At 34.8% G+C, this 24,886-nt stretch overlaps 1 protein-coding gene across 3 annotated transcripts; it reads left to right on the top strand.

Moving 5' to 3' along the window:
- The first annotated feature begins 645 nt into the window (after nucleotides 1–645).
- Nucleotides 646–24,883, top strand: SLC6A14 (solute carrier family 6 member 14). Of its 3 annotated transcripts, XM_082408889.1 has the most exons (15): nucleotides 646–714; nucleotides 978–1,111; nucleotides 2,058–2,223; nucleotides 5,999–6,130; nucleotides 7,608–7,769; nucleotides 8,571–8,709; nucleotides 9,861–9,993; nucleotides 11,582–11,722; nucleotides 16,519–16,747; nucleotides 18,563–18,688; nucleotides 19,892–20,010; nucleotides 20,559–20,658; nucleotides 20,917–21,026; nucleotides 23,024–23,191; nucleotides 23,896–24,883. In XM_082408889.1, exons 2-15 carry the CDS (start codon nucleotides 1,064–1,066, stop codon nucleotides 24,040–24,042), a joined length of 1,920 nt encoding a protein of 639 aa, XP_082265015.1. In that variant the 5' UTR covers nucleotides 646–714; nucleotides 978–1,063; the 3' UTR covers nucleotides 24,043–24,883. The 3 variants fall into 3 exon arrangements, with proteins under 3 accessions (XP_082265015.1, XP_082265014.1, XP_082265016.1); XM_082408888.1 differs by lacking the exon at nucleotides 646–714 and having other exon boundaries at nucleotides 757–1,111; XM_082408890.1 differs by lacking the exons at nucleotides 646–714; nucleotides 5,999–6,130 and having other exon boundaries at nucleotides 758–1,111.
- The last annotated feature ends 3 nt before the right edge of the window (nucleotides 24,884–24,886 follow it).

The raw sequence follows: 24,886 nt of genomic DNA, 5'->3' as shown, positions 1-24,886 counted from the left end.
CTGCAAATGGAAGAACAAAGGACCTGCAACGTAGGATACAGGATTTGGCTCTAGGCTGGTTCCTCCGCATGCAGTGATTTGTACTGTGCTTCATAGAACTGCCATCATCTTTTATGTGTCTGATCGAGTTTAAATCCTTTGAGTTTTCTGATGAAAAGGTGCTACATTGGTAAACAGCATTATAATAATACTTTCCTCCCTGGCCAAGCTGGGATGCTTCCTCATAGTTTACTTTCTAGGCCTCGCCCTTCTTGCAAAGTGAAGTCTTTGGTTAGGGTTAAAATTCCCCGTAAACCTGCTCAATAATCTGTTTTGTTTGGCCTCTTTGAAATCGATCCCTGTAAAAGACAACGTTGTCCTGAAGGCTGAGAAAGGTGCTTGAGACATAGGCTCAAAGTTGCTCTTTTCAGGCAGAGCCAGCTGAGTAATCTTATCTCAGCTGGCTGCTTTTCAAGGTGCCCAGTTCAGGAGCTTTCCCTCTGGGAGCAGTGTTTGCCCCAGGGGATCAAGTGCTTTCTAGTGAGGGGCAAAACTTTGGGAAATCCCGGCGCCCAGGACAGTACAGTCTGTTCAGGAGAATCTTGGGGAACGGAATGGACCCCACAGACCATGCCCTCCCCACCTCCAGCCCCGGTGGAGATCAGCACTTGGCCTCAGGACAGAGACCAGACTAAGAGAGGAGGTTACGAGGAAGCAGGGAACCCCAGAAAGGAGGTAAGATTGCGAAGGCACCTGCACGGCTCTGAGTCAAAGGCTGTCAGTCATCTCGGCTCTGACTGCTGTGTTCTCTCACAGCCCAGCCCTTTCTCGGGGCCCAGGGCAGGGGATTGCTACATGCCAGCTTACCTGGGGAAAAACCGGAGCCTCACTTTAGTCCCTTCCAGTAATTGACACGACAGGGTGCTCGGGGTGGGGGGAGGAGAGAGCTTACCTCCATAAATGGTCCCACCCCTGGGCATGGTGGCTCACTCTGGCAGGTAGCGACGGGAGGGTGTGCACCTGCCACCAGTCAAGCTCCGCCAGACTGCGAGACAGGCAGAGCAGCCCAAGGAGCCAGTGAACCATGGACAAGTTGAAGTGCCCGAGCTTCTTCAAGTGCAGAGGGAAGGAGGTAGGAGTCTGGGAGCTATGGGAGGTGCGGAGGGCTTGGGAAGGGAAAACTTAAGGGGAGGCAAGTCTCAGATTTTGCTCTCTGCAACTGTTCCGTTTTCCACATTTCTGTTCAACTGCCTTCATGTGTGCCCAAGATGTCCCCATAGAGTAGAGGAAACACAGAACAGTTCTTACTCTGGTGGCTAGAAGACTTAGGGTCACCTCATCCTCTGCCTTGGGTGTGCCCACCACCTTGTGTTTTCTGTCCCTCTCCAGACTGTGTCCATATGCGGGAGGGAAATGAGGAAAGTACTGTCCTTATCTGACCTGAGGAACTCTCCCCTGTCCTCTGAAGTGGAGCGAGAACTGCTCCACCTGGTGGGACAGGAGAATTTGTCTCCGAATATTATTTTGTGGCTTTCAGAAAAGCACTGATTTTACTCTCCAAGATATGGAGAGAAGTTAAACTTCCCTGACAACTCCAAACATCAAAACTACCAGCCAGTATGAAAAAGAGTCTATGAATTTTATTTTTAGTAGAAAGTATATTTCATCCTTTTTCTCAAATATCTCCTCCGATTTCAAGAGCGTTGATTTTACCTAATTCATCTTTAAGACTTTTGTATTTGAAATTTTATTTTCCCACCTTCATTTGCCCTTCATGCTGGGTGCCACATGTACCCTTTCCACCACAATTTGGATGATCTAACCCGAAGAAGTAGTAAAAATATCCACCTACAGAGCTTTTTTCATTTCATGGGATAAACGTTGTAAAGTAAAAGCAGCCATCCTCAGAAATCTCCCCAGCCTTGGAAAGTGTCCTCCTTGGCTATGGTTTTCAGGGTTCATTCTCTCAATCTCTCTCTGTCTCTGTCTCACTGTCACTCTGTGGATTTGTGAAATTATGCGTATGTGGAATTTTTAATAGTAAAAAAAAAAAGCTGTTGATATTTTCCCTTTTCTAGAAAGTGACGGCTTCATCTGAGAATTTCCATATTGGTGAAAATGATGAGAATCTGGACCGTGGTAACTGGTCCAAAAAATCGGATTACCTTTTATCTATGGTTGGATATGCAGTGGGATTGGGGAATGTGTGGAGATTCCCATATTTGACCTACAACAATGGCGGAGGTATTTCCCCCCCACCTCAATTTATTTCCTCTTCAGTTTTAAGTGCGGTGTTTTATGGCCTCTGAGGATATTTTAACAACTGAGGAAAGGTATATGATAATATGGGTTAGTGGGAGGATGGGAAATGAGCATACTGCGTTTTATTATTAGACTATGAGTTTCTAGCTCACATTGGAAAGCTGGCTTCACAAGATGTTCAGATATAAACTTGATAAAAGTTGTATATTTAGCACTTCTGAGCTTCTGATCTGAAATCCCATGTCATCTTCAACTATGACTTAGTCTTCTTAATTTACACCTTCCTATGATAATCTGTTCACACTCAAGTTGTGTTTTGCCTAATTTATAGCTGAATCTAAGCAAAAGGCAGGGAATTCTCATTCTCATAAGAAGCTCAAATAAATTGTTTGCTTAAATAGAATAAGGCATTACATTTTGGAAATTTAAGTGTGGAAGGAGTTGATTAAAAAGGAATTAAAGGTTTTGTACTTTAAGCTGCAATATTCAGTTACATGTATTTCAAATTGAATTGACCATGTAGAAGGTCCTTTGAAAATGCGATAGAATGTAGATCAAGGCTAGGTGTTTAATTTCTGCAAAATAATACGGTTTATACCTCATAGATTGCTAAGGAAGACTCCATTAGAACAAGGAGAAAAAAATAAGTCTGGGGGCTTCCCTGGTGGCGCAGTGGTTGAGAGTCTGCCTGCCAATGCAGGGGACACGGGTTCGAGCCCTGGTCTGGGAAGATCCCACATGCCGCGGAGCAACTAGGCCCGTGAGCCACAATTACTGAGCCTGCGCGTCTGGAGCCTGTGCTCCACAACAAGAGAGGCCGCGATAATGAGAGGCCTGCGCACTGCGATGAAGAGTGGCCCCCTCTTGCTGCAACTAGAGAAAGCCCTTGCACAGAAACGAAGACCCAACACAGCCATAAATAAATAAACACAAAGTTAAAAAAAAAAAAAAAACCAACTGTAAAAAAAGTTTGGGAACCAGTTAGGGAAGCAATGACTTGATATTTGATGTTATTAAAGAATAAAAAAATAATAATAAGTCTGAAGTGGCACACAAAAGGAAACAAAATGAATTGCACAATCTTCTAGTAATGTTGAAACCACTTTTCACTTACCATATTTTATTTGCTTGTATACAGGTTCTGTTAGAAGTGTAGGGGTGACATCCCTTTATATTTCATAATTGGATACCAGTGAAACGATGCCACTATAAGTATTCTTCTTGGTACAATAGGATTTTGTGTGGTGATATTTCAATCTTATATTTCTTATTAATTGGTTATATTAAACATTCATACTGGCCTTCAGAGAGTTAAGAAAGGGGCTCTGTTTATCAAACACTTTAAGTGTTGGTGACATAAATTACCCTTTCTAGAGCGTACATTGTTTAATCATGGGTTTGGTATAAATTTGAGCTGGAAGATGACTCAGGAATCACAATCTTTTTGGTGTCTATGTCCTAAGGTCCGTGCAGTGGAGAGAAGCATTCAGGTTCCTTTCCAGCTTCTTATGTTCAAGTTTAGAATAGGAAATTCCCTGTGAGTTGACATCATACATAGGCCCAGTACTTACTATAAATTTCCAGGAACTATATTAAACTAGATTTACTAGAGAATTCTTAAACTTAGCCGAAATAAAATGGTATTATTTATTGTATGCTATTACCTCTTTCACCACTTCCTCTAAAAATTAATATATCATATTGGCTCTCAGTTTTTAAAGATCACATCATTTGGGTAATGGATGATCTAGTCTCTCTCAATTGCTTCTTTCTCTTTTACCCAAGGGTAAAAGAGGAACATGAAATTCAAATTTGTCAAATGTTAATAGATTAGATTTAAAATTATGGTCAGGCTTGAAAGACTTGTTAAAATCTGGAGTCATTTTTATCTGTAGAAGCTTTTTAACAGTTTATGAAAGAGAAGTATCATACTACCTTAGGGTCTAGGTCAGCAGGACTAACAATTGGTGACCACTATATTGGACTGATAATTTACCAGTTATGGTTGTTATTAATAATGGAATAATATAATGGGTGAAAAGCCTTATACAGCATTGAGGAAAATCCTTTTTCGCGTGTGTCTAAAAACCTAGTTACACCGGGCTAGCAAAGCATTGCTTATTGCTGTGTTTAAATAGGGATATTTTGTATTACTTTTTCTTCATATTTATCATTGGTAGGAATTAAACTTCTATTAGTCATAGTAATGATGGTATGTACATTGCAACATCTATAAAAACATATTTGTCCCTATGTTCTGGTGACTAGTGACTTGTATGTAACAAGTACTTTATTGTCTCCTAATTTTTTTAAATTAATTAATTAATTAATTTTTGGCTGTGTTGGGTCTTCGTTGCTGTGCTCGGGCTTTCTCTAGTTGCGGCGGCGAGCAGGGGCTACTCTTCGTTGTGGTGCGTGGGCTTCTCATTGCGGTGGCTTCTCTTTGTTGCGGAGCACAGGCTCTAGGCGTGCAGGCTTCAGTAGTTGTGGCATGCGGGCTCAGTATTTGTGGCACACAGGCTCGGTAGTTGTGGCTTGTGGGCTCTAGAGCGCAGGCTCAGTAGTTGCAGCACACAGGCTTAGTTGCTCCACGGCATGTAGGATCTTCCCGGACCAGGGCTCGAACCTGTGTCCCCTGCACTGGAAGGCGGATTCTTAACCACTGTGCCACCAGGGAAGCCCGATTGTCTCCCATTTTTAGTAGAATATATTTTTAGGGTTAGAAAAATGTAATTCCCAGGTATGATGTTATAGTATCATAATGGGAAAAATATATGAGGAAAAAAATGTAACATGGCTAAATGAAATGTACATAATCCAAAGCCTATTTTTATTCACTTATCTCCACATTTTCTTATTAAACTTTGTTAAGACTTCTAGAATATTGAACAATAAGCTTAATATTCTGTCCCTGCCTCTACCAAAAATCTGGTCATAGTTCTAATGAATAGTATTATGCCCTAAAAGCGGGCAGAAAAAAAGTAAAATAATAAGAGGTTTAAAACAAAAACCAAAAATGGGCCTGAATAATCTAAATGTAGGAGAATTAGTCCTTATGAAATTGAAAGTTAATTCTGAATGCATCTCAATTGTTCAGATTCTTCTACCAAAAATAATGTTTCTTATTAACGTTGAGTGAAGACCCTTATGACTATTTGGAGAATACTGAACTTAGCTGCAGTAACTTCCAGTTTGAACCACATTTAACATTTGAACCCTAAGTCTTAAAAACTGTTTATTTTTTAAGGAGAAAGGAGGGAACTTCACTTTGAAAATATACTATGTGCCTGCCCATTTCGCCAAGTGTTTTCACATAGGCTCTGTGATTTAACCCTTACCACAGACTGATGAGCTGGCATTGCTCTTCCCATTTATGAGGAACCCAAGGTTAAGAGGTTAGGTGAGCTGCCCCAGGTCACATAACTGGTATATGATGGAGCCAGGATATAAAGCTAGGGCTATCTGGCTCCAAAGCCTGTGATCATTCAACTTCTCTGGATTGCTTTTTACGGGCTATTGTTTTTAATAATCACAACAACCTCATTAGGTAATACTAGCATCCCCATTTCATGGATGAGGAATCCAAGATTTAGAGAATCAACTATTTTCTCACAGACAGTAGTAAATTTGGAGCCTAAACCCAGTACTCTCTGACTCCACTATATCAGAATGCTTTCAAAATGTTGTGCTAGTTGTCAAAGTGCCATCAAGATTTGGGCATATAATAGTGCTTTGGTTCTTTTTTTGTGTTTTCTAGGTGCCTTCTTGATACCTTATGCGATTATGCTAGCACTGGCTGGCTTACCTTTGTTCTTCCTAGAGTGCTCACTGGGACAATTTGCTAGCTTAGGTCCAGTTTCAGTTTGGAGGATTCTACCATTGTTTCAAGGTTGGTATTAAAATGTTTTCCTTATTGTGCTTCTTGGTCTATTCCTGCATACAGCTGTCCTCATATTGAAGGCAAAAGGGCATACGTTGCTTTTCTGACTATCTGACACTGTCGAATGTGGAAATCAAATGTTAATTTATATTTCTCTTTATCTTGGGCTGCAGATATGGTAGGGGTTAAGAAGGATATGAGAGAGTTGTAAAGGTGTCATTATTTTCCTGTTTTCACCTTTTGAATTCTCTTGGCAAACAGTCTTGTTAACTTTATGGCTCTGGCTTTTTTCCTGCTTCATATGCGGTCTTCGTCTTCTTGCTTTTGCATATCTTTTACAATGCCTCATTCAGAAAAGTTGAAGGGCAGGTCACGATTTTTTCTTGGATGCTCCTAATGGAATAGGACACTAGGAACGTTTTTTTTTAAAATGCTTTGATTGTTATTAAACATCCAACAGCCTTTCTGTTTGAAGATTAGATATCATTTTGGTATGTGCTAGCTGCTGAAAACTACTTGTAAAGGCTTCAGTGTAACATCAAAAATATATTTATAGCGAGGTGAATAGAATATAGTGCTGGAATATTAAGGAAGCTACCTCAAAAGCTAGTCTTAACATAGGAGTTACATTCAGTATGCTTGCTGTATTTTGAAACTACTGAGTTAAAGAAATTTCAGAAGTTTAAGTTTGGATTGTTACTGAGTTATTGAATTTTCTTTACATGCACTTGTAGAAATGCTGTACACTCTCCTTTTAGGACATTCATTCAGAGGATTTATCTTCTACTTGTCAAAATGTTGGTTTATATATGTCCATGCCACTCTCTCACTTCGTCCCAGTTTACGTAAAATAGCTAGCTAGTGGGAAGCAGCCACATAGCACAGGGAGATCAGCTCCGTGCTTTGTGACCACCTAGAGGGGTGGAATAGGGAGGGTGGGAGGGAGACACAAGAGGGAGGGGATATGGGGATATATGTATATGTATAGCTGATTCACTTTATTATAAAGCAGAAACTAATACACTACTGTAAAGCAATTATAATAAAGATGTTAAAAAAAATGTTGGTTTATAGATGAAGAGGGAAGTATTGGTCAACGAGTCGATAGGATATGAGCTTTGAATAGTTTTTTTTTTTTAATAGTATCCACTCTGACCAGAATTTACAGACTTAATAAGAAAGAATAATGAACATGGTTTTCCCTTATGTGAATTCGATGGCTTAATACAGGTCTTTGATCTTAGTACCTTTTTCTGATCAACTAAAAAACTGTCTCAGAAAGTCAATCATCAAAATAATTTTGAGAAGAAAGCTACTCAGGCAGTAGTACTGCCTCCCCCCAACAAAAAAAGAAAAAAAAAAGAGAGAGAAAACATTGAAACAGTTTTCTCATTTTAAAATAGATTTTGTGGAAATTGAAATGCAGCTTTATGAATTAGGAAAACAAATTTCACTTGTTTTTTATTTTAATTGTTCTCTTTTCCAGGTGTGGGGATTACAATGGTCCTGATATCCATTTCTGTGACAATCTATTATAATGTCATAATTGCCTATAGTCTTTACTACATGTTTGCTTCTTTTCAACGTGAACTACCATGGCAAAATTGTTCTTATTGGGCAGATAAAACCTGTAGCAGATCGCCTATAGGTAAAATTCATTTATTTATTTAAAAAGTATTATTAACTCTGCATCATTCTTTTATATTTTCTAAGAAGATTAAAGGGTTAAATCATTTTCTAACCAATTTAGGTTCAATTTTAAGTGAGCCATAGGTTATTGATAAAAGCAGAATAAAGCATGTATAACCTGAAAATTGATTAATGCCATATGTTAATTACTGAGGGCACCCAGCAAGGCTAAACCACTACTTGGAGTACTTCTTGCAGGCCTAATTTGTGGGCATCAAGAAAAGGAAGAAAATGGGAAAGTGGTAAGAGAGAAAAGCACTATTTATGATAGTAGTAGTGTTTCAGTTGATGGTTGAGTGTTGCTAATCTTTGGGATAATGTAGCATCAATATTGTAGACTATTACCACTGGGATTGCCTGTGTATATTGGAGGATAAAGTGATAAAGATTTAACACTTCTTAGGAATTTAAAGGTGTCATTTATCTATATAGGTTAAATAAGTCCACATATGAAAAGTTCCTTAGAGCACTAAATCCAAACTGAAATGATTATTACTCTATAGCTGTTTTTACTATAAATATAACCACAATTTAAAAAGGCAGATATTTTCATGCTCACCCCCAGCTTAGTAGTAGAGAGGATTTAAGATGCTGAATGTGCATGGCTTTTTCCATTTGTAAGATTTCTACTCCACCTTCACCAAGTAACAATTTAGACAGTACTTTAAATATTTCATCATTAAAACTTTTTTGTTCCAGGTAAGTACTCTTCTAAAACTAAGTATGTGTCTGTGTATGTATTCTTTTTTCTAATTTTTAGTGACACATTGTAATGTGAGTATAAAGCTAGGTGAAATCTTCCAAGTGAATAAAAGCTGGGTAGACGCCAACAATTTTACCTGCATCAATGGAAGTGAAGTTTATCAGCCAGGGCAGCTTCCCAGTGAACAATATTGGAAGTGAGTACAGTAAATTATCTACATCTTAAACGGATGTTATTAAAAATTTTTATAACAATAAAATATTGATCAGCTCTTTTCTTAACTCATATAAGTAGAAAAAAAAGCGGGAGGGAGTCAGAGCAAATTATACTTCGTTTGACTCAAATGTTTACCTAGCCTGTGTGAGTAGTAGTAGCCTGCAAAATTAGCTCATAGTTAACAGATTGTCATTTATAAGTTAGTTATTAAATGGGCACAATGTTGTCAGTGATGATTTATACAGTGCTTATTAGCTAGAAGCTAGGGCATTGCTTTGAAGGAAAAATATGCAACTTTTAGACTATAATGAGCAAGTTCTAATGATAAACAGTTGGGTGATGAGTAATATTGGGGGCAAAATTGCTATTTAAGGCTGCGATTCTTCATTATCCATTTTGCTTATAATTGTCATTATATGGTAAAAATAGATGTTTGGGGTTATATTTGCTTTTATTAATTTTAAGTGATCTCTCTTTAATCTCCTTACTGTATACCTACCCTTTACCCTTACATAACTTCTTTGACTATTGCTGTAATGAGCTCTTCCTCAGCTCCATGTTGTTGCTCTGTGTGACCCTTTTAAAATTTGGACCTTGAAATGTTCCAAATACCAAGCTAAGAATTAAAATCCTAGATCCATATATGTCCCTAGTGGAAATCATGGAATTATACCTTTGAAAAAGGTATAAATAATGGGACCATTTAGGTTTGGTAACTACAAGTATGATGAATAAGAAAATATTTAATACAATTTAAATGTTTTCTCCATCATTTGAACTTGAGAAAAAAATACCGTAATGAGTAAAATGAAATAATCTGATGTAAGGTTAATTTCTTTCCATACAGGAGCTTTGAAATATTAGGGGAAAATCATAGCTAAAGGAATGAGTGGATCTTTTATTCTGGGGTTTGGAATTTTGGATTGGCTGCAGTTGACCAGAAAGTTCAGAGCCTAATTTTTCACTGAACTATTTTTGCCCCTCCATACAATTGTATCAATAAAAGGCTCATACAACATTGATGTATTAATAAAATACTCATGAAGCTTCTCCCTGGATGAAAGATATTAAAAAATTCAATGTATTAAGACAAGTGATCGTGTGTTCATCAAAGGGCTTATGTGTTTTCAGTAAAGTGGCGCTCCAACGGTCAAGCGGATTGGATGAGACTGGAGTCATTGTGTGGTATTTAGCACTTTGTCTTCTTCTGGCCTGGCTCATAGTTGGAACAGCACTATTTAAAGGAATCAAGTCTTCTGGGAAGGTAATTTAGAAAACACATTAGACAGTGATGTAGCTGTTTTCCCATTTCATTGTAGTTCAATGCCAGGTAGTACCAAATGCATGTTTTTTCTATGATGGGAACATTCAAATGTGTGAAAAGCTTTCTAAGTAGGCAGTCTCACTCTAAGAAAATACATAAGAACACTGCTATTATTAAAAAGAAAACAAAACAAGCACAAATTAGTACTAGATGTGTGCAATTTCTCTAAACTTGGGTCCTTCTAGCTGACACAGCATTCTGAGGCTTGGGAGTATTTCTGTCCTACTATACTAAAGAAGCATCTTGAATGGAATTATATATTGCAATGTTTGGTTTGGAAAGTTTAGATCCTTGTTATATATGTTATATAGGTTAACAGTGTCAGGATTCCCCTTGTTAGAGAGAGAAGGAAAAAAACTATACCATTGTTCTCTTAAAGCTTGCCAAAATTGACTCAGAACCTTGTCTCAGCAGAGTCCTCTTCTGAAAAACATTTCCCACTTCATTGTTTTATTTTTTAAACTTTCAGAGAGCATTGTGGCAATTTCAGAGAACAATATGAAATGTTCTCTGTGAGCAGTTGTACAGTACTCAGAAAAGTAAATGTGTATGTGTTTGTAACCACTAGACTGAAATTTCCTTAAAGACAGAGGACAGGAATAACTGTGGATACTATCTTTGTGTTCTGGTACAATATCTAGCACAGTCAATTAATGTTACATTGTAATGAGACATGCTGCTAGATCACAAAAATACAGTGAACATCACAAAGTCAGTGGAAACTTTCCAAAATAATGTTGCAATTGCACATTTTTGAAACGTTTGGTTCCTTTTTGATGTTAATATTGAAAGAATCCATTAAAAGCCATTTACCCACGCAATTAATTTTTATTGGTCTCTGGATGACTTGTTTAAATCATCTCCTTGGGCATATTATCAAACATAGGACATCTATGGACCAAAGAAATCATCCACATTAATGAAAAGCCAGCCTCAAAGGCAGTCTGCTCATCTGGAACCATGTATTATCTAGGACACAAGCAGTTCACATGTATATATGTGTGCTATCAAACTCTCTTAATGGTAGCTTTAAGGATAATAATAGCAAGTGTCCAGTATTCACTTAATCAACTTTCATGGGATTTGGACACCTACTAGGAGATTTTCCTTCTCCTTGGGGATTGAGTATCATTGCAGGGTTTAAAATCATTTCCCTTCCCACATCAATGCAATAATTTACCAAGAGGTGCTATTCAGTCCCCTCAGACATTTATTAGGATACATTTAGGAAAGCACTCGATCTAGATTCCAAGTTACCATTGCTAATGTATTGTGTATTTACAACACAAACCTGGTAAATATTGCTTCATACATCAGAGTGTTTTGAAAGTGGATCATTTGAGAGTGGTGAGAACAGAAAGAGAAAATTATGCCAACATTGGTATTAGTATTATCAGACATTAATAACCTAATGAAATCTTTGATACTTTATTTTACTAATTTCAACTGGCTAATAACTTTATTTGTATATAATTATACACCATGATTTAAAACAATAACATGAACTTTTGGTTGTTCTTCTTGGTAGGTGGTGTATTTTACAGCTATTTTCCCCTATGTTGTCTTGCTCATCCTGCTGATCCGAGGGGCAACTCTGGATGGTGCATCAAAAGGCATTTCATACTATATTGGAGCACAGTCAAATTTTACAAAACTTAGGGAAGCTGAGGTAAGACAATTTGGATTTCAAATTATCTGAGGAGGTAAAATGTAAAAGCCAATATTGAAAATCTCTGATTGCCATTGAGTGTCATAATATAGTAGCTTGCAAAAGAACATGTGTTTAAGTTTAGTAGTGTTTCCGTCCCCTAGGATGTCTGATTTAACTATTTAACATGACACTAATGCTCTCTTATTGGAAGTGAGGCAATCATTTTTAGCAATAGGATTTTCAAAGTCATTTTATTCAAACTGATTCTATTTGACCAAAAGGATTTGGGGCTTATTAATCTGAAAAAGAATATTTCATGCATGAATACCCACAAATTGATGACTAGGGCTATGTGACTTATCAGAGAAACTCGTAGTAGATTTAAAGATTATAGCTGATGGTTTAATGGTCTAATATAAATTTTAATTGTCTTCAAAAGTTAATATCAAAAGTTAATATTATGAAGTTAAAACATAAATTTGAAATGGATGAAGCATTCCATAAACAAAACTGTTACTTGTACCAGACACATAAATATGTGCCATGAATATGAATTGGTAACCCCTTTTAATATTTGTCCATCTCCAGACAATGGCTGTGTGTATCATAGGTACATAAAATCTTTTACAATTTTGACTGAAGACAGCATTGTCAGTAAGTGTACTCTATATACTATGCTTCTATTGATACAGGCTAATAACACTTCCACTTTTTTAGTAGTCATGTCACATTCTTGGAACACATTAAGCTTCTGGTCAGGTAAAACCCCACGATATTACATTAAAATCAAGAAACATTATAATATCTACCATATTAGTAGTGTTAGCCAAAATGGATATTAGTTTTAGTTTGCTATGGTATTCTTTGTGGAACTCATGCTAATTTCCAGCAATTGTGACTTTCTAAATACTCACAATCCGGATATTTAATTATTTGTTGTAGAACATTTCTGGTAAGCAAGTCAAATTTATCAGTTTTTAGTCATGGAAATCCATCCTTTACCTTTTTGAAAATTGAGAGGTCAATCTCTGGCCTTCAGTTACCTTCTGTGTGTCCAAATAATTTTCACTCAATAATTAACCATAAAACCGTAAATTATTTTAGAACTATGAACTTTTATTGTTTATGTGTTGGCGATCAACATAGTTTGATGTGTCCGTAGGCCACTGTTGATTTCTTCATTTACCTTGGGCCTCATATCTTTTAATCTTGTCTGTTAATCTCTTTCCAACTAGACCGTTTTGGGTAACAGATGAGAAACAAATAAAATGGAAGTAGGGACTCATCATCTTCCCTCTGTTAGGTTATTAAACAAGATAAAATATGTTAATGTTCTTTGAAATGGTAAACAGTTATATAAATATGAGCACACAAGTATTTTAATTATTGCTGTTATATAATACTATATTATTGTAGATGCAACATTTTCCCTAAGAAGTGGACCCTCCATTTTCTTTAAACCTCATAACTTGGAGCGCAGTTGAAAAGCCCCTTTGATATTCCTTTAAGTGGCTTTTACAAGCCTCAGATCACCTGGGCTTTATAGCTCCATGAAACTATCCTGAACATTTTATATGACTATTTTATACTGGTCTGTGTTTCAGTGTCTCTATTGTCTTTAAAACATCAGAGCTAAGCCTAAAGCTCCTTATGAAACATACAGTTTAACCATCCTACCTCCTCACCCCAACACAAACACTACCCTCAGGCCTTCTTTGGGTTTGCTGGCAATGAGAATTTTTTCTTAGATGTTTTTTGTTCCTCTCCAATCCATATTCTAAACATGCAATCATAAGTATATATTTTTTCCTTTTCTTTAAGTATTTGAACTCTACTGATATCTCTAGGACAGTAGAGAACCATAGAAATTTATAGCTAGAGGGGTCTCCAGTGACTATTTTACTAACTCCGTCATTTTACAGTGATGAAGTTGAGACCCAGGAAGATTCACATTTAATTAAATTTACATAGCCTGCTTTTGCATCTTGAATTAAGGTTTCCTAATCACTCAACTATTCATCTTGTATATAGCTATGAGATGGGTAGATATAGAGGTTATAACTATGTTTGGAACTATATTTCACTTTTATTTGCAGCCTAGGTACATCATGGTATGCAGTAGCATTCTTACACAACCCAGACCTGCCACACGACCTCCAGCCTCCTTCCCCCGACTCACATATGCATACATAATGTATCAAGTCAAAGCAGCTGAGAGACCAACATAAGCATGTTGTTCATTTCTTAATAAGTACAACTGCCTGAGAAATAAGAAAGCATTTTTTTCTCACATGATTTTGTTATATATAAGTGAAATAACCATGATCTAGCTGTCTATCTATCCATCTATTTATCCATCCATTTTACGTCCTATTGGCTTCCTGCCAGTATATATATTATATATATATTTCACTTATATATAACAAAATCATGTGAGAAATAAAATGTAATAATAATCTAACATCAAGCTGTATTCTGAGGACCTAGTAATTATTTATTTCACTCCTAACAACTTTATTTCAATTGAAATTGGAAATAGATTACATACCTTTCAAGGAGAAAATTATTGTTTTTAACTTCCACAAAAGAAACCGAGTATCAATTTATGTTTCTTTTCCATAAAAACAATAATAGCTATCACTGAGTATCCTACTAATTGCTTTACATATGTTATCTCATTTAATTCTCACATCCTTCCTAGGACACATAATTATTACTACTATTATTATTATCATCATCATCTCCATTTTATAGATGATGAAACAGGCTTGAAGATGTTAAATAAATCAAATTCAATGAAAGTGAGACACACTGGATTTAGGCTTCATTCTTTTTGACTCCAGAGCAAGAACTGTTAGTCACCATGTTATACGGCCTGCCTTCCACTGACCAGTCCTGTTTTCAGATGGACTAAAAACACACTTTTGCCTACATACATGCCAGCCCTATTATGTGAAGTCTTCACAATTAGATTTTTCTTTGGGGTAATGTTATATCTACAGAATTTTACTATTAAAATGGATTTACCTAGGTTAGTTTCTAAGATTTATTATTGTCCTTTAGCAAAGACATAGGAGGGGTAAATTGTGAAAGGGGGAATGATAAAGGGGTCGAATTAGATGGAGAGATGAGGCCAGCCACGTGGGGCTGTAATCAAAACATGGAATGAGGGTACTGGGTGATTGAGGGGATGCCTAAATGTATCATCATTCTTCAAAAATTGCCTAGTACCACCCTTGTTAAGAATTAATATGTTTTTATTGTCCCCAAGTTGATATGTGGAGTAAATAGAATTCCAATCAAATTCCCAGCACAGTTTCCGTGGAACTTGAAAATTTATTCTAAAATTTATGCAAAGGAGAAAAGGCAAAAAAGCAAGGTGTTTCTGAAGAAGTGAGGAAGACTTGTCTTACCAGATATGAAACAATATTATAATGCTATAGGTATAAAAATAATGTGGTGTTAGCCTAGGTATAGACATACAGACCTGTGGCACAGAATAGTAATCTCGGAAACAGATTCATGAACATATGGAACTTGATATGCGGCAGAGGTGGGGATGCAGGTCAGTGGGAAAGGGATGGACTATCCAATTGATATAATTGATATCCAAATGATATAATTGAAAATATCAATTATCTTTGGACATAATTGATAATATCAATGATCTTCGGATAATTGATATTCCATTTAGAAAACAATGTGTTGGGATTTCTAATTTAATATGCATAATATCAATTTCAGGTGAACTGAAAACTTAAGGATATAAGCAAAACTTTAAGCCTTTTAGAAGAAAATATAGGATAGTAGCTTTATGACCTTGGGCTAAGGATTCTTTTTTTAAGTCAGAGAAATCAAGAACAATACATAAAAGCAAAGATGAATACCTTCAGCTACATTAAAACAAAATCTTTGGTTCATCAAAGGACACAATGTTAAGAGGTGAAAAAAATAAGCCACAAACTGGGAGAAAAAAATTAACATATATAACAGATAAAGGATTAGAATCCGAACTACATAAAGAATTCCTAGAGATCAAATAAGGCGAATAACCCAAACAAAAAACTGGCAAAAAATATGAACAGGAATTCCACAGGAAAAGACTATGGAATATATACACATAAAAACATGCTAAACCTTATAAAGTACTTAGGGTTATCAAAACTCATTTCACAGCCACTAGTTTGGACAGTATTAAAAATTCTGACCAGTGTTGGCAAGGATGTAGGGGAATGGGAACTCTCATACCAGCTGGTGGGAGTGCAAAGTGATAGAACTACTTTGGAGCATAATTTGGCAATATTTAGTGGGGCAATACAGCAGTGGAAAAAAATGTTCAGAACTACATACATTTAATTGAACCATATGAATTTGCCTATATTCTTTCATTTTTGACTTACAAAATTGAAATTTCATATGGTTCAAATTGATAATGGAAAAATCTCATACACTACTGAATGGAAAAAGCAGGTTGTATAAGTTTACATGCTTTAAGAAAACTTTTCTATAAACTCAGAAACATGTAAAGCTAAATGCCATATTGTTTAGGTTAGTAAAAATATAAAGAAAATTGAAGAAATGATAAACACAGAAGTCAGGATAGCAGTTACCACTGAGGTTGGAAGGGTGATATGATCAGGAAGGGGCACAGGGAGGCTTTAATAGACTAGTAACATTTTACTTCTTAAGCTGAGTAGTGGGTCCTTGGGTATTTATTTTGTTCTTGTATGAATATTTATTCATTTGTATATATGAAATATTTTATACAAATGAAAAATTAAGAGTGTGTTTTTAAATATTATTTTCTCTTGTAGGTTTGGAAAGATGCTGCCACACAGATATTTTATTCCTTGTCAGTGGCTTGGGGTGGTTTAGTTGCTCTGTCATCTTACAATAAGTTCAATAACAACTGCTTCTCAGATGCCATTGTAATTTGCTTGACAAATTGCCTCACTAGTGTGTTCGCTGGATTTGCTATTTTTTCTATATTGGGACACATGGCTCATATATCTGGAAAGGAAGTCTCTCAAGTTGTAAAATCAGGTATGTAATGCTATATATTATTAACTTTGATGAACTCAATATAGCTCATTTAAGAAACACTGATATATTTTATAGCAATTAGAGCACTCAAGATTTAGGGTATTGTGTTTTCTTTCTCATTTCATCTTATATAACTTGGTTGTTTTAATGATTTAATAATTCTTAGATGATCTGAGAAACAACAGTACATTACAGAACCCTTGTTTAAGAATATTTTTTCCAAATTTTGTTTAGTCCTTAATATGAACTACTTACTGCACAATTGCAAGTATCAGGCATCATGCTACGCACTTTACATGCATTATCTTCATTTGTGTGTATGTATATCTATATACACATACATATATATACATGTGTGTGTTAATATGTATATATGAATATATGAGAGACTATATATAAAAATTAATCCATGTAAAATTACACTATTAAATCTGAATTTTTAAAACGCACAAATGTCATACAGATAGAAACACAACTGACTTTGAGTATACAGCTGTGTCCAGCTTTAAAGGAATCTGATTAGTGAACTTCCTAACTTTAAAGACATTAACTAGGGATGCTTAATTATCTGCCTAAAGATCCTCAGGAACAGAATTCTAGGGCTCTTTTAAGTAGGACTTTCTTATTAAATTTCTATTTATGGTTAGTATCATTTGATGGAGAGATTGATGAATGAGAATAGAATGTTAGGACTAGAAAGGACTTTGGAGATCATCTAGTATCCAGCTCCTCATTTACAGAGGAATGGATTGATGCACAGAAATGTTATGTCTTGCAGAAAATCGAATCATTAGGAAGTGACAGAGCCTAGGCTAGAAGCTAATTCTCCTGACTCCTAGGTCAGTCCTCTGGGAGGTTGGAGAAACTTAAAATACTTAAAACTAAGTATCATATAACATGACTGAAATTTTCTTATAAAGCGTCTCTAAAGGTAACATACATCAAATAGAATGAATTGGGCGACATTGGGATTGACATGTATACACTGATGTGTATAAAATTGATGACTAATAAGAACCTGCTGTTTAAAAAAAAAATAATGTGCCTTCTTGATAAAATGTTTAAAATAAGTAAAAAAAAAAACCAAATAGAAAATAAGATTCAATTTATAGTTTCATTACATACAATTTTGCGGGTATCCATATAATAATTAAAACGGCACTAAAATTACACCCATTACCTTGTAATAACCTATAATGGAGTATAATCTGCAAAAAATACTGAATCACTATGCTGTATATCTGAAACTAACATAATATTGTAAATCAACTATACTTCAATAAAAAAATAAAATGGCACTACACGGCTGTGAAATGTACAGTGAAAAAAATAAATTAAATGGCACTACATATAGTGATTTTGGGTAAACATTTGGAAAGAGAGTTAAAAACTAAAAAGTTAATTCCATGAACATATCTTTCTTGATAGCGTAATTTTTTTAGAATTTCTAGGCTAAGGTGACCTAATTTAGGTTTCTGGAGTTTAAGACAATTGGTCTTCATTAATTAAAAAATAAATAAAATCAGCTGAACAAAATCATTGGTATAGTTAAGATTTCTTATGTGAGAAATGTACCATTTACAAAATTTATCTCACTAGCTTAATTCACGTCACATGTTCACATTATCACATCGTAGAACAACCCAGTCAAACACTTTTAAAAGTGAAAGTGAAACAGTTGCTAAAGAATGTATATTATGGATTGGGTTGCCAAATTAAAATGAGATTTTTCTAGTATCTTATTTTGAAAATGTTCAAATATGTGAATTTTCTTGGCAACTAATTTTAAATTAAAATGCCATTGATTTTTCTTAGGTTTTGATTTGGCATTCATTGCTTATCCAGAAGCTCTAGCTCAACTCCCAGGTGGGCCATTTTGGTCCATATTATTTTTCTTCATGCTTTTGACTTTGGGTCTCGACTCTCAGTTTGCTTCCGTTGGTAAGTAATACTCCCAATGTTAACATATCCCTCTTATATTTTACTCATGTTTCCTCTACTTAAAAACATCCTTTTCTTACCCTTGTTGCCCCCCTCTAGCTTTTACTCTCAGAATCATCTTTCTGAAAGTTCTTTTTAACTTAAGTTTTAAATATGGAAAAATACAAAGTACTCATGTATCAGATACCCAAAAGGAGCAGAGATTAATATTTTATATTTGCTTCAGATATTTTTTAGAAAACTAAACTGTTATAGATAAATTTGAAGTCCCCTGTGTTTCTCTGTCTAATACAATTCACATTTCTTCCTTCTTAGAAGCAACCGTCACCATGGATTATGTATGTTATTCAGACCACGTTTGTATACATTTTATATGTATCCATAAATAACATATAAATTTTTAAAATTTCACATAAATGTGAAGTTTCATAGCATACATATCATTCTGACAGTTGTTTTTTATATGTATTATGAATCCATGTTGATACATAGACATATAGCGCTAATTAATTCACAATCTGTTGCCATAATGATGGGCATTTGGATTATTTCCAATTTTTAAAAATTACACACACTGCTGCAATGACTATTCTTGCACATGGTTCTGTGTACACATAGGGATTTTCCCTAGGGTACACACCTAAAAATTCTGAATTTCATCATATCGTGCTCTTACATAAACCATTTTAATAGTTTACAGGATAAAGTTCAGCTTCCTCTAGTTGACTTTCAAAGCCCTCCAAAAATCTCGAATATGTTTCTTAATCCTTTTACTCATATATCCTACTTTTAGCCAGTACCCTGTTTCACGAACACATTTATTTCTTAAACCTAGAAGGCCTTTCTGTCTCCATGTCATTTATTCAAATATTCGCCTTATTTAAAAGTTCTACTAGAATTCTTCCTTCCCTATAACCCTCTTTCAAACTACTTCAGCCCTCGGGAACCTGTTACCTTATAATTGCTACCAATGAAAAATCTTATAAAATAGACTAAAAACAACAAATAGAGCTGCATTTGATTTTTATCAGAACTGATGAGTGGTCGCTGCCAAGAGAAAGGACCCCGTGGATTTTTAAAAGTAAGAAGTAGGGTCCAGCGTATATTCTCAACACATATTTGTAAATTTGATTAATAGAAGTTGATTTCTGTGATTAAAATTATTGGCAAATGAGTTGACATGTCATTTTTTCCCTTCTGAAGAAACGATTACAACAACGATTCAAGATTTATTTCCCAAAGTGATGAAGAAAATGAGGGCTCCCATAACTTCGTGTTGCTGCTTGGTTTTGTTTCTCCTTGGCCTCATCTGTGTGACTCAGGTATACTACAGCATTTTTTCATAGACAAAATATTAGTTGGAATGTACTTTATAATCTAAATGAAGAAGCCAAGGTTTAAGAGGATGTTTAGTGACAAGTCCAAGTCTGACTTGCATCAAGATTTTCTGAGTTTTAGCCCAGATTTTCCCCCCATTATAACACAATTTCAATAGTAAGTATATTTTGCAGAGGGGGAAAAAGCCCAATAGTGGACAATTTCCCCAATTACAATAAAGTTATAGACTTAAAACATAGGCTATATTTCTTGGCAGCTACTACAGAGCAAACACTGCATATCATTTTGATAATCAACTATACCAAATGCTTATTTTTTAACAGTGACTCAGTATAGAATAAAAGGTACATCCTGTTTGAGATATTTAAAGCCATGTTTGTGTTTACATTTGAAAACATTCCTTTTCGCATTTTGGCAGAGGTGAAACCAAGGAGCATATGTTAAAATCAAACTAGTAGATTCAATTTGAGTACCTCATCAATCATAGAAATAATTAAAAATATACTTAAAAGTAACTGATTTTTTTTGGTAGGCTGGAATTTACTGGGTTCATCTGATTGACCACTTCTGTGCTGGATGGGGCATTTTGATTGCAGCTATACTGGAACTAATAGGAATCATCTGGATTTATGGTAAATAGTGACTATAGAATTATCTACACATTTTACTAAAATGACTTAGTTTGATTCCTTCTCATTATGTTTACTGTAATAGCTAAGTATAATATACTGGACAAAAATTTATTATGAATAAAATGTAGTTAAAGGTATATATATGCTTCATTGCTGTAGTATTGGAAAATGTTTAAACATGGAAAGATAACTTGGGGCCACAATGATTAATGAATGAAAGTATAAATAAGGGCTGAATGTACTCTTTGTTGTTTTTAGGAGGCAACAGATTCATTGAAGATATAGAAATGATGATTGGAGCAAAAAGGTGGATATTCTGGCTATGGTGGAGAGCTTGCTGGTTTGTCATTACGCCTGTCCTTTTAACGGTAAGTATTAACATGCCATGAATTTGGTATCAATAATATATATATTTAAACACTTCTAAGGTAAACTTGAATTATTCACACTGAATACAGTAAGGCAAATTAATGTCATAAAGTAATGATTTTCAACTTTTACTTCATGACTGGCGCCTCCAAGTTGCCTAAATTACAATGCCTTTCTTTGTAGCATTATTTTTGAGGCCATAGGCTTAAACAGTTACCATTTGAGAAAATAAACAGGTTCCTATAGACTTAAAGGTCCTAGATACTTAAAAATTATCAATAGGATAAATTTTTAAAAACCAGTCATTTGCTCATTCCCTAAAAAATATGCTGAGCGATCTACAATGTTCTTAACCTCTCTGCTTAAGACCCAGTCTCTGCCTTCAAGGAATTCAATCTAAATATACTAATTGCTAAGAAACAACACTCAGTTGTTAATGCATATTTTTTTATGGGAAGTGTTTAGTATCTGAAATTACTAAAAGAAACTCACGTGTGTCAATAGAGGCAATAGTTCATGTTAAAAATTGGTGCTATCTAGGAGCTGAGGGAAAGCAAAAGATGTCTTCTTGGAGAAACATGACATATGGACATGATATCTTTAAATAAAAGCTCAGGACAGTAAAAGGCTGAATGCCAAAATAAACACTTAATGGGACAGAGAATTCTATGGACTAGAGATAATGGTGGGGGTGGGGCAGTGGCAAAACCTTATAGAGGATGCTTTGGTTCTCACTGCCCCCATGCTTCAAAGGTTTTCCTAGAAAAGGTCATTACATAATTTGATCTAGAATTTGTTTTAGAGGGTGTTTTTAACATTATAAGGTCAGGTTCAAGTAGTGAGCGGTTGGGAACTGGGTGTGCTGAAATAAAATGATTTTCACAGTGCTACTAAATATTGTTTTCCTGATTTGACAAGTCTCCACAAGTCTCCATAATAATATAAGCCCTTTACCAACTTAGAAGATCTAACTAGACTTTTTAGCCAGCTAATTTTCACTGATTACAAGGTTTGACAACTGGATTTACTTTAAAATGCAAAAGTATTAGATATTAAATGATATACATTATCATCTATTTTGTATAAAGTCATATATATTAGATTCCACTATCCCTCAGCCATTCTCTTGTAGATATGTAAAATTATGGTAATTGTGAAGTAAACTTAAATTACTGTAATGAAATGAAAGAAATTAATCTATTTAATTCTAAAATTAAACTTGAATATCTATAAAATTCAAGACAGGTAAATTTAGAGGAACTACTAGATGATTTTTTAGTTTTTGCTCATTTTGTTTTGTTTGCTTTACAGATTTCTAAATAATTAGTTTTAATGCTGCAACATTCTAGTAGGTTTTTTTTTAAACACTTTTTAAAAAACTTGGCCTTAAAGTGTTTTCATCTTGAAGAGTCACTGTTTTGCCCAAACATATATTGAGCTTGTTTTTTTCTCAATAAGAAAGTGAAGGGTGCTTTGGTAATTATGTACCAATGTGTGAATGCGTGTGTGTTTTGGGTGTGGAGTAAGGGGTGCTCTGTGTAGTGGAAAATAATAGAAACAACTGCTAAGCAAGGTACAAAGCATGTTCACTAAAGTGTACTTTACATTCTCATTGATTAATTGATATGCTGGCTAGCTTATAGCACAGAATAAAACCATGCTACTATAAGTGAAATACATGTTGTTGTATTTCAGTATTTTATTGAAATACATGTTGTACAAGTATTTGTATCTTTTATAAGTATATGGAAGTGCTAATTTTGGAAGAATCTATTCAGAGCCAAATACAAGTTATTTAGATTGGTTCATTTAGTATTTTATCTTCCAGCTAGTTACCTGATTATCTTAGTTGGCTTGAAAGTATTTTCATTTTAATTGCTTTTGATAAGTTATTTCTAAGGAATGGAATCAAATTGCTAATACTTAGTGCAAATGAAATCATTAGTGCAATAAAGTTTAATCTTTACCATTTTCTTTTCATATTTTACTTTCACAGGCAATCTTGATCTGGTCATTGGTACAATTTCATAGACCTGAGTATGCCCAAATTCCATACCCTGACTGGGGAGTTGCTATAGGCTGGTGTATGATTATTTTCTGCATTATTTGGATTCCAATTATGGCTATTATAAAAATAATTCAAGCTGAAGGAACCATCCTTCAAGTAAGCATGTTAATATTATTTATACTTTAAAAGTTATGTTATCTATACCCGTACTGAGTTCTACTGAGATGACACAAAGCAAATGACCTTTTTCCTTTATATCTATAATTTTCGCCTTTAAAACTTCATGTGGTTATAATAGATACTGTAATAGCATGTCAAAACTGGGAAAACTCTGGTAAATTTCTTGAACCCAGTCTAGACCCTGAGTTATCCCTCTTCCATGGAGGCCTAGGGGAGTTGATTATGACATCTCAATAGGACAATGACAAGGCAGGCTCAGCAGGCAGATTGGGTTCAAGATCTAGGTGAGTGCTTTGTGGATCTAGATCAATGGTTTGACCCTTTCTTTGGTTCTTGAAACTTCCCAGGCATACACTGGTTTAGATCCTCACTTAACCCTCACCCTAAGGCCAGGATAGAAATGTCTGAGAATTCAGTGAAAGTGTATGAAGTGATATTGTTACTTGAATGGGTTCACGAAACACTTTCTTTTGAAATCATTTACATACTCAATTATTTTGGCTTTGTAGTTAATACAATTCTATTAACAATTGGTTACATTTGAGTATCATTGTTTTTGGTAGACAGTATATTAAGAATTTAGATGATCATTTTTTACTTTTCTATGGTTCTTATTTCATTTTGGTTAGCAAGGAGACTTAACACTCTAAAATTTTCATTTTTTTTTCTTTGCTTTTCAGCGCATTGTAAGCTGCTGCAGACCAGCTTCTAACTGGGGGCCATATCTGGAAAGACATCGTGGGGAAAGATATAAAAACATGGTAGATCGTGAAAAAGAGACTGACCATGAAATACCTACTGTTAGTGGCAGTAGAAAACCAGAATGAGATCTAGTTTTTAAAAATATGTGGTTGTGTAATGTGATTATTTTAGAATAGAAATTTTTATTTATTTGTATGTTGAGTAGAAAAACGTATATACTAGGTTCATAATAGTATGATGAGCTTTTTTTCCCATTTAAGCAGGAATGTAATATAAAAATGTGAATCTACTAATGTTTAGCAATGTGATTATTATATTTCTTTTAAGATTATCTTAACACACACATAGCTGCCTCTATTTCACAATAAAATATTAAAAATAATATTTTTCTAATATATTGAAGGTTTTATTTTGAACTGGTTATTTAGAAAATAGTTATATTTTCTATTATACAAGGTTTTAAATATCACTTGCTTACGTTTTCTTAGTACATAATCCTTCCTTTCCATAAAGCTGGGGAAAATAAATCAATATATTTAAAAGACAGTGTTAAAATTGAAAGCCTCACTTAATTAGAAATGCCATATATATGAAAAAAATAGACTGTGTATATAATATGATGACTGTAGCTTAATACTTTTGGTTCATATGTCTAAAAACTTCATGTATTCATGGCTCACTTTTTCTAGGTGAACTTAGTGGTTACATTCTTTATCTACAAATAGTGAAGTAAGACAGAAAACTAAGGATCCTATGGCCAGTAAGTGATAAATCTAGAAAATGGAATCCAGAAGCTTTGATTACTTCTAGTTAATAGATCAAGTAGAATGATTTTGTCTTATCTGAATAAGTTACTACTTATGGGTGGTAACTTATTTACATACTTACAGGAGATAAACGTGTGAAACTTGTCAAGAATGAGGGCAGCCAAATTAGAAAGTCCTATATCCCAGTTTGCTTACAAAAGCT

This window comes from Balaenoptera borealis, assembly GCF_965194805.1.
Source record: "Balaenoptera borealis genome assembly, contig: HAP1_SCAFFOLD_375, whole genome shotgun sequence".
NCBI lineage: Eukaryota > Metazoa > Chordata > Mammalia > Artiodactyla > Balaenopteridae > Balaenoptera > Balaenoptera borealis.
This window is presented reverse-complemented; position numbering and strand designations above follow the sequence as displayed.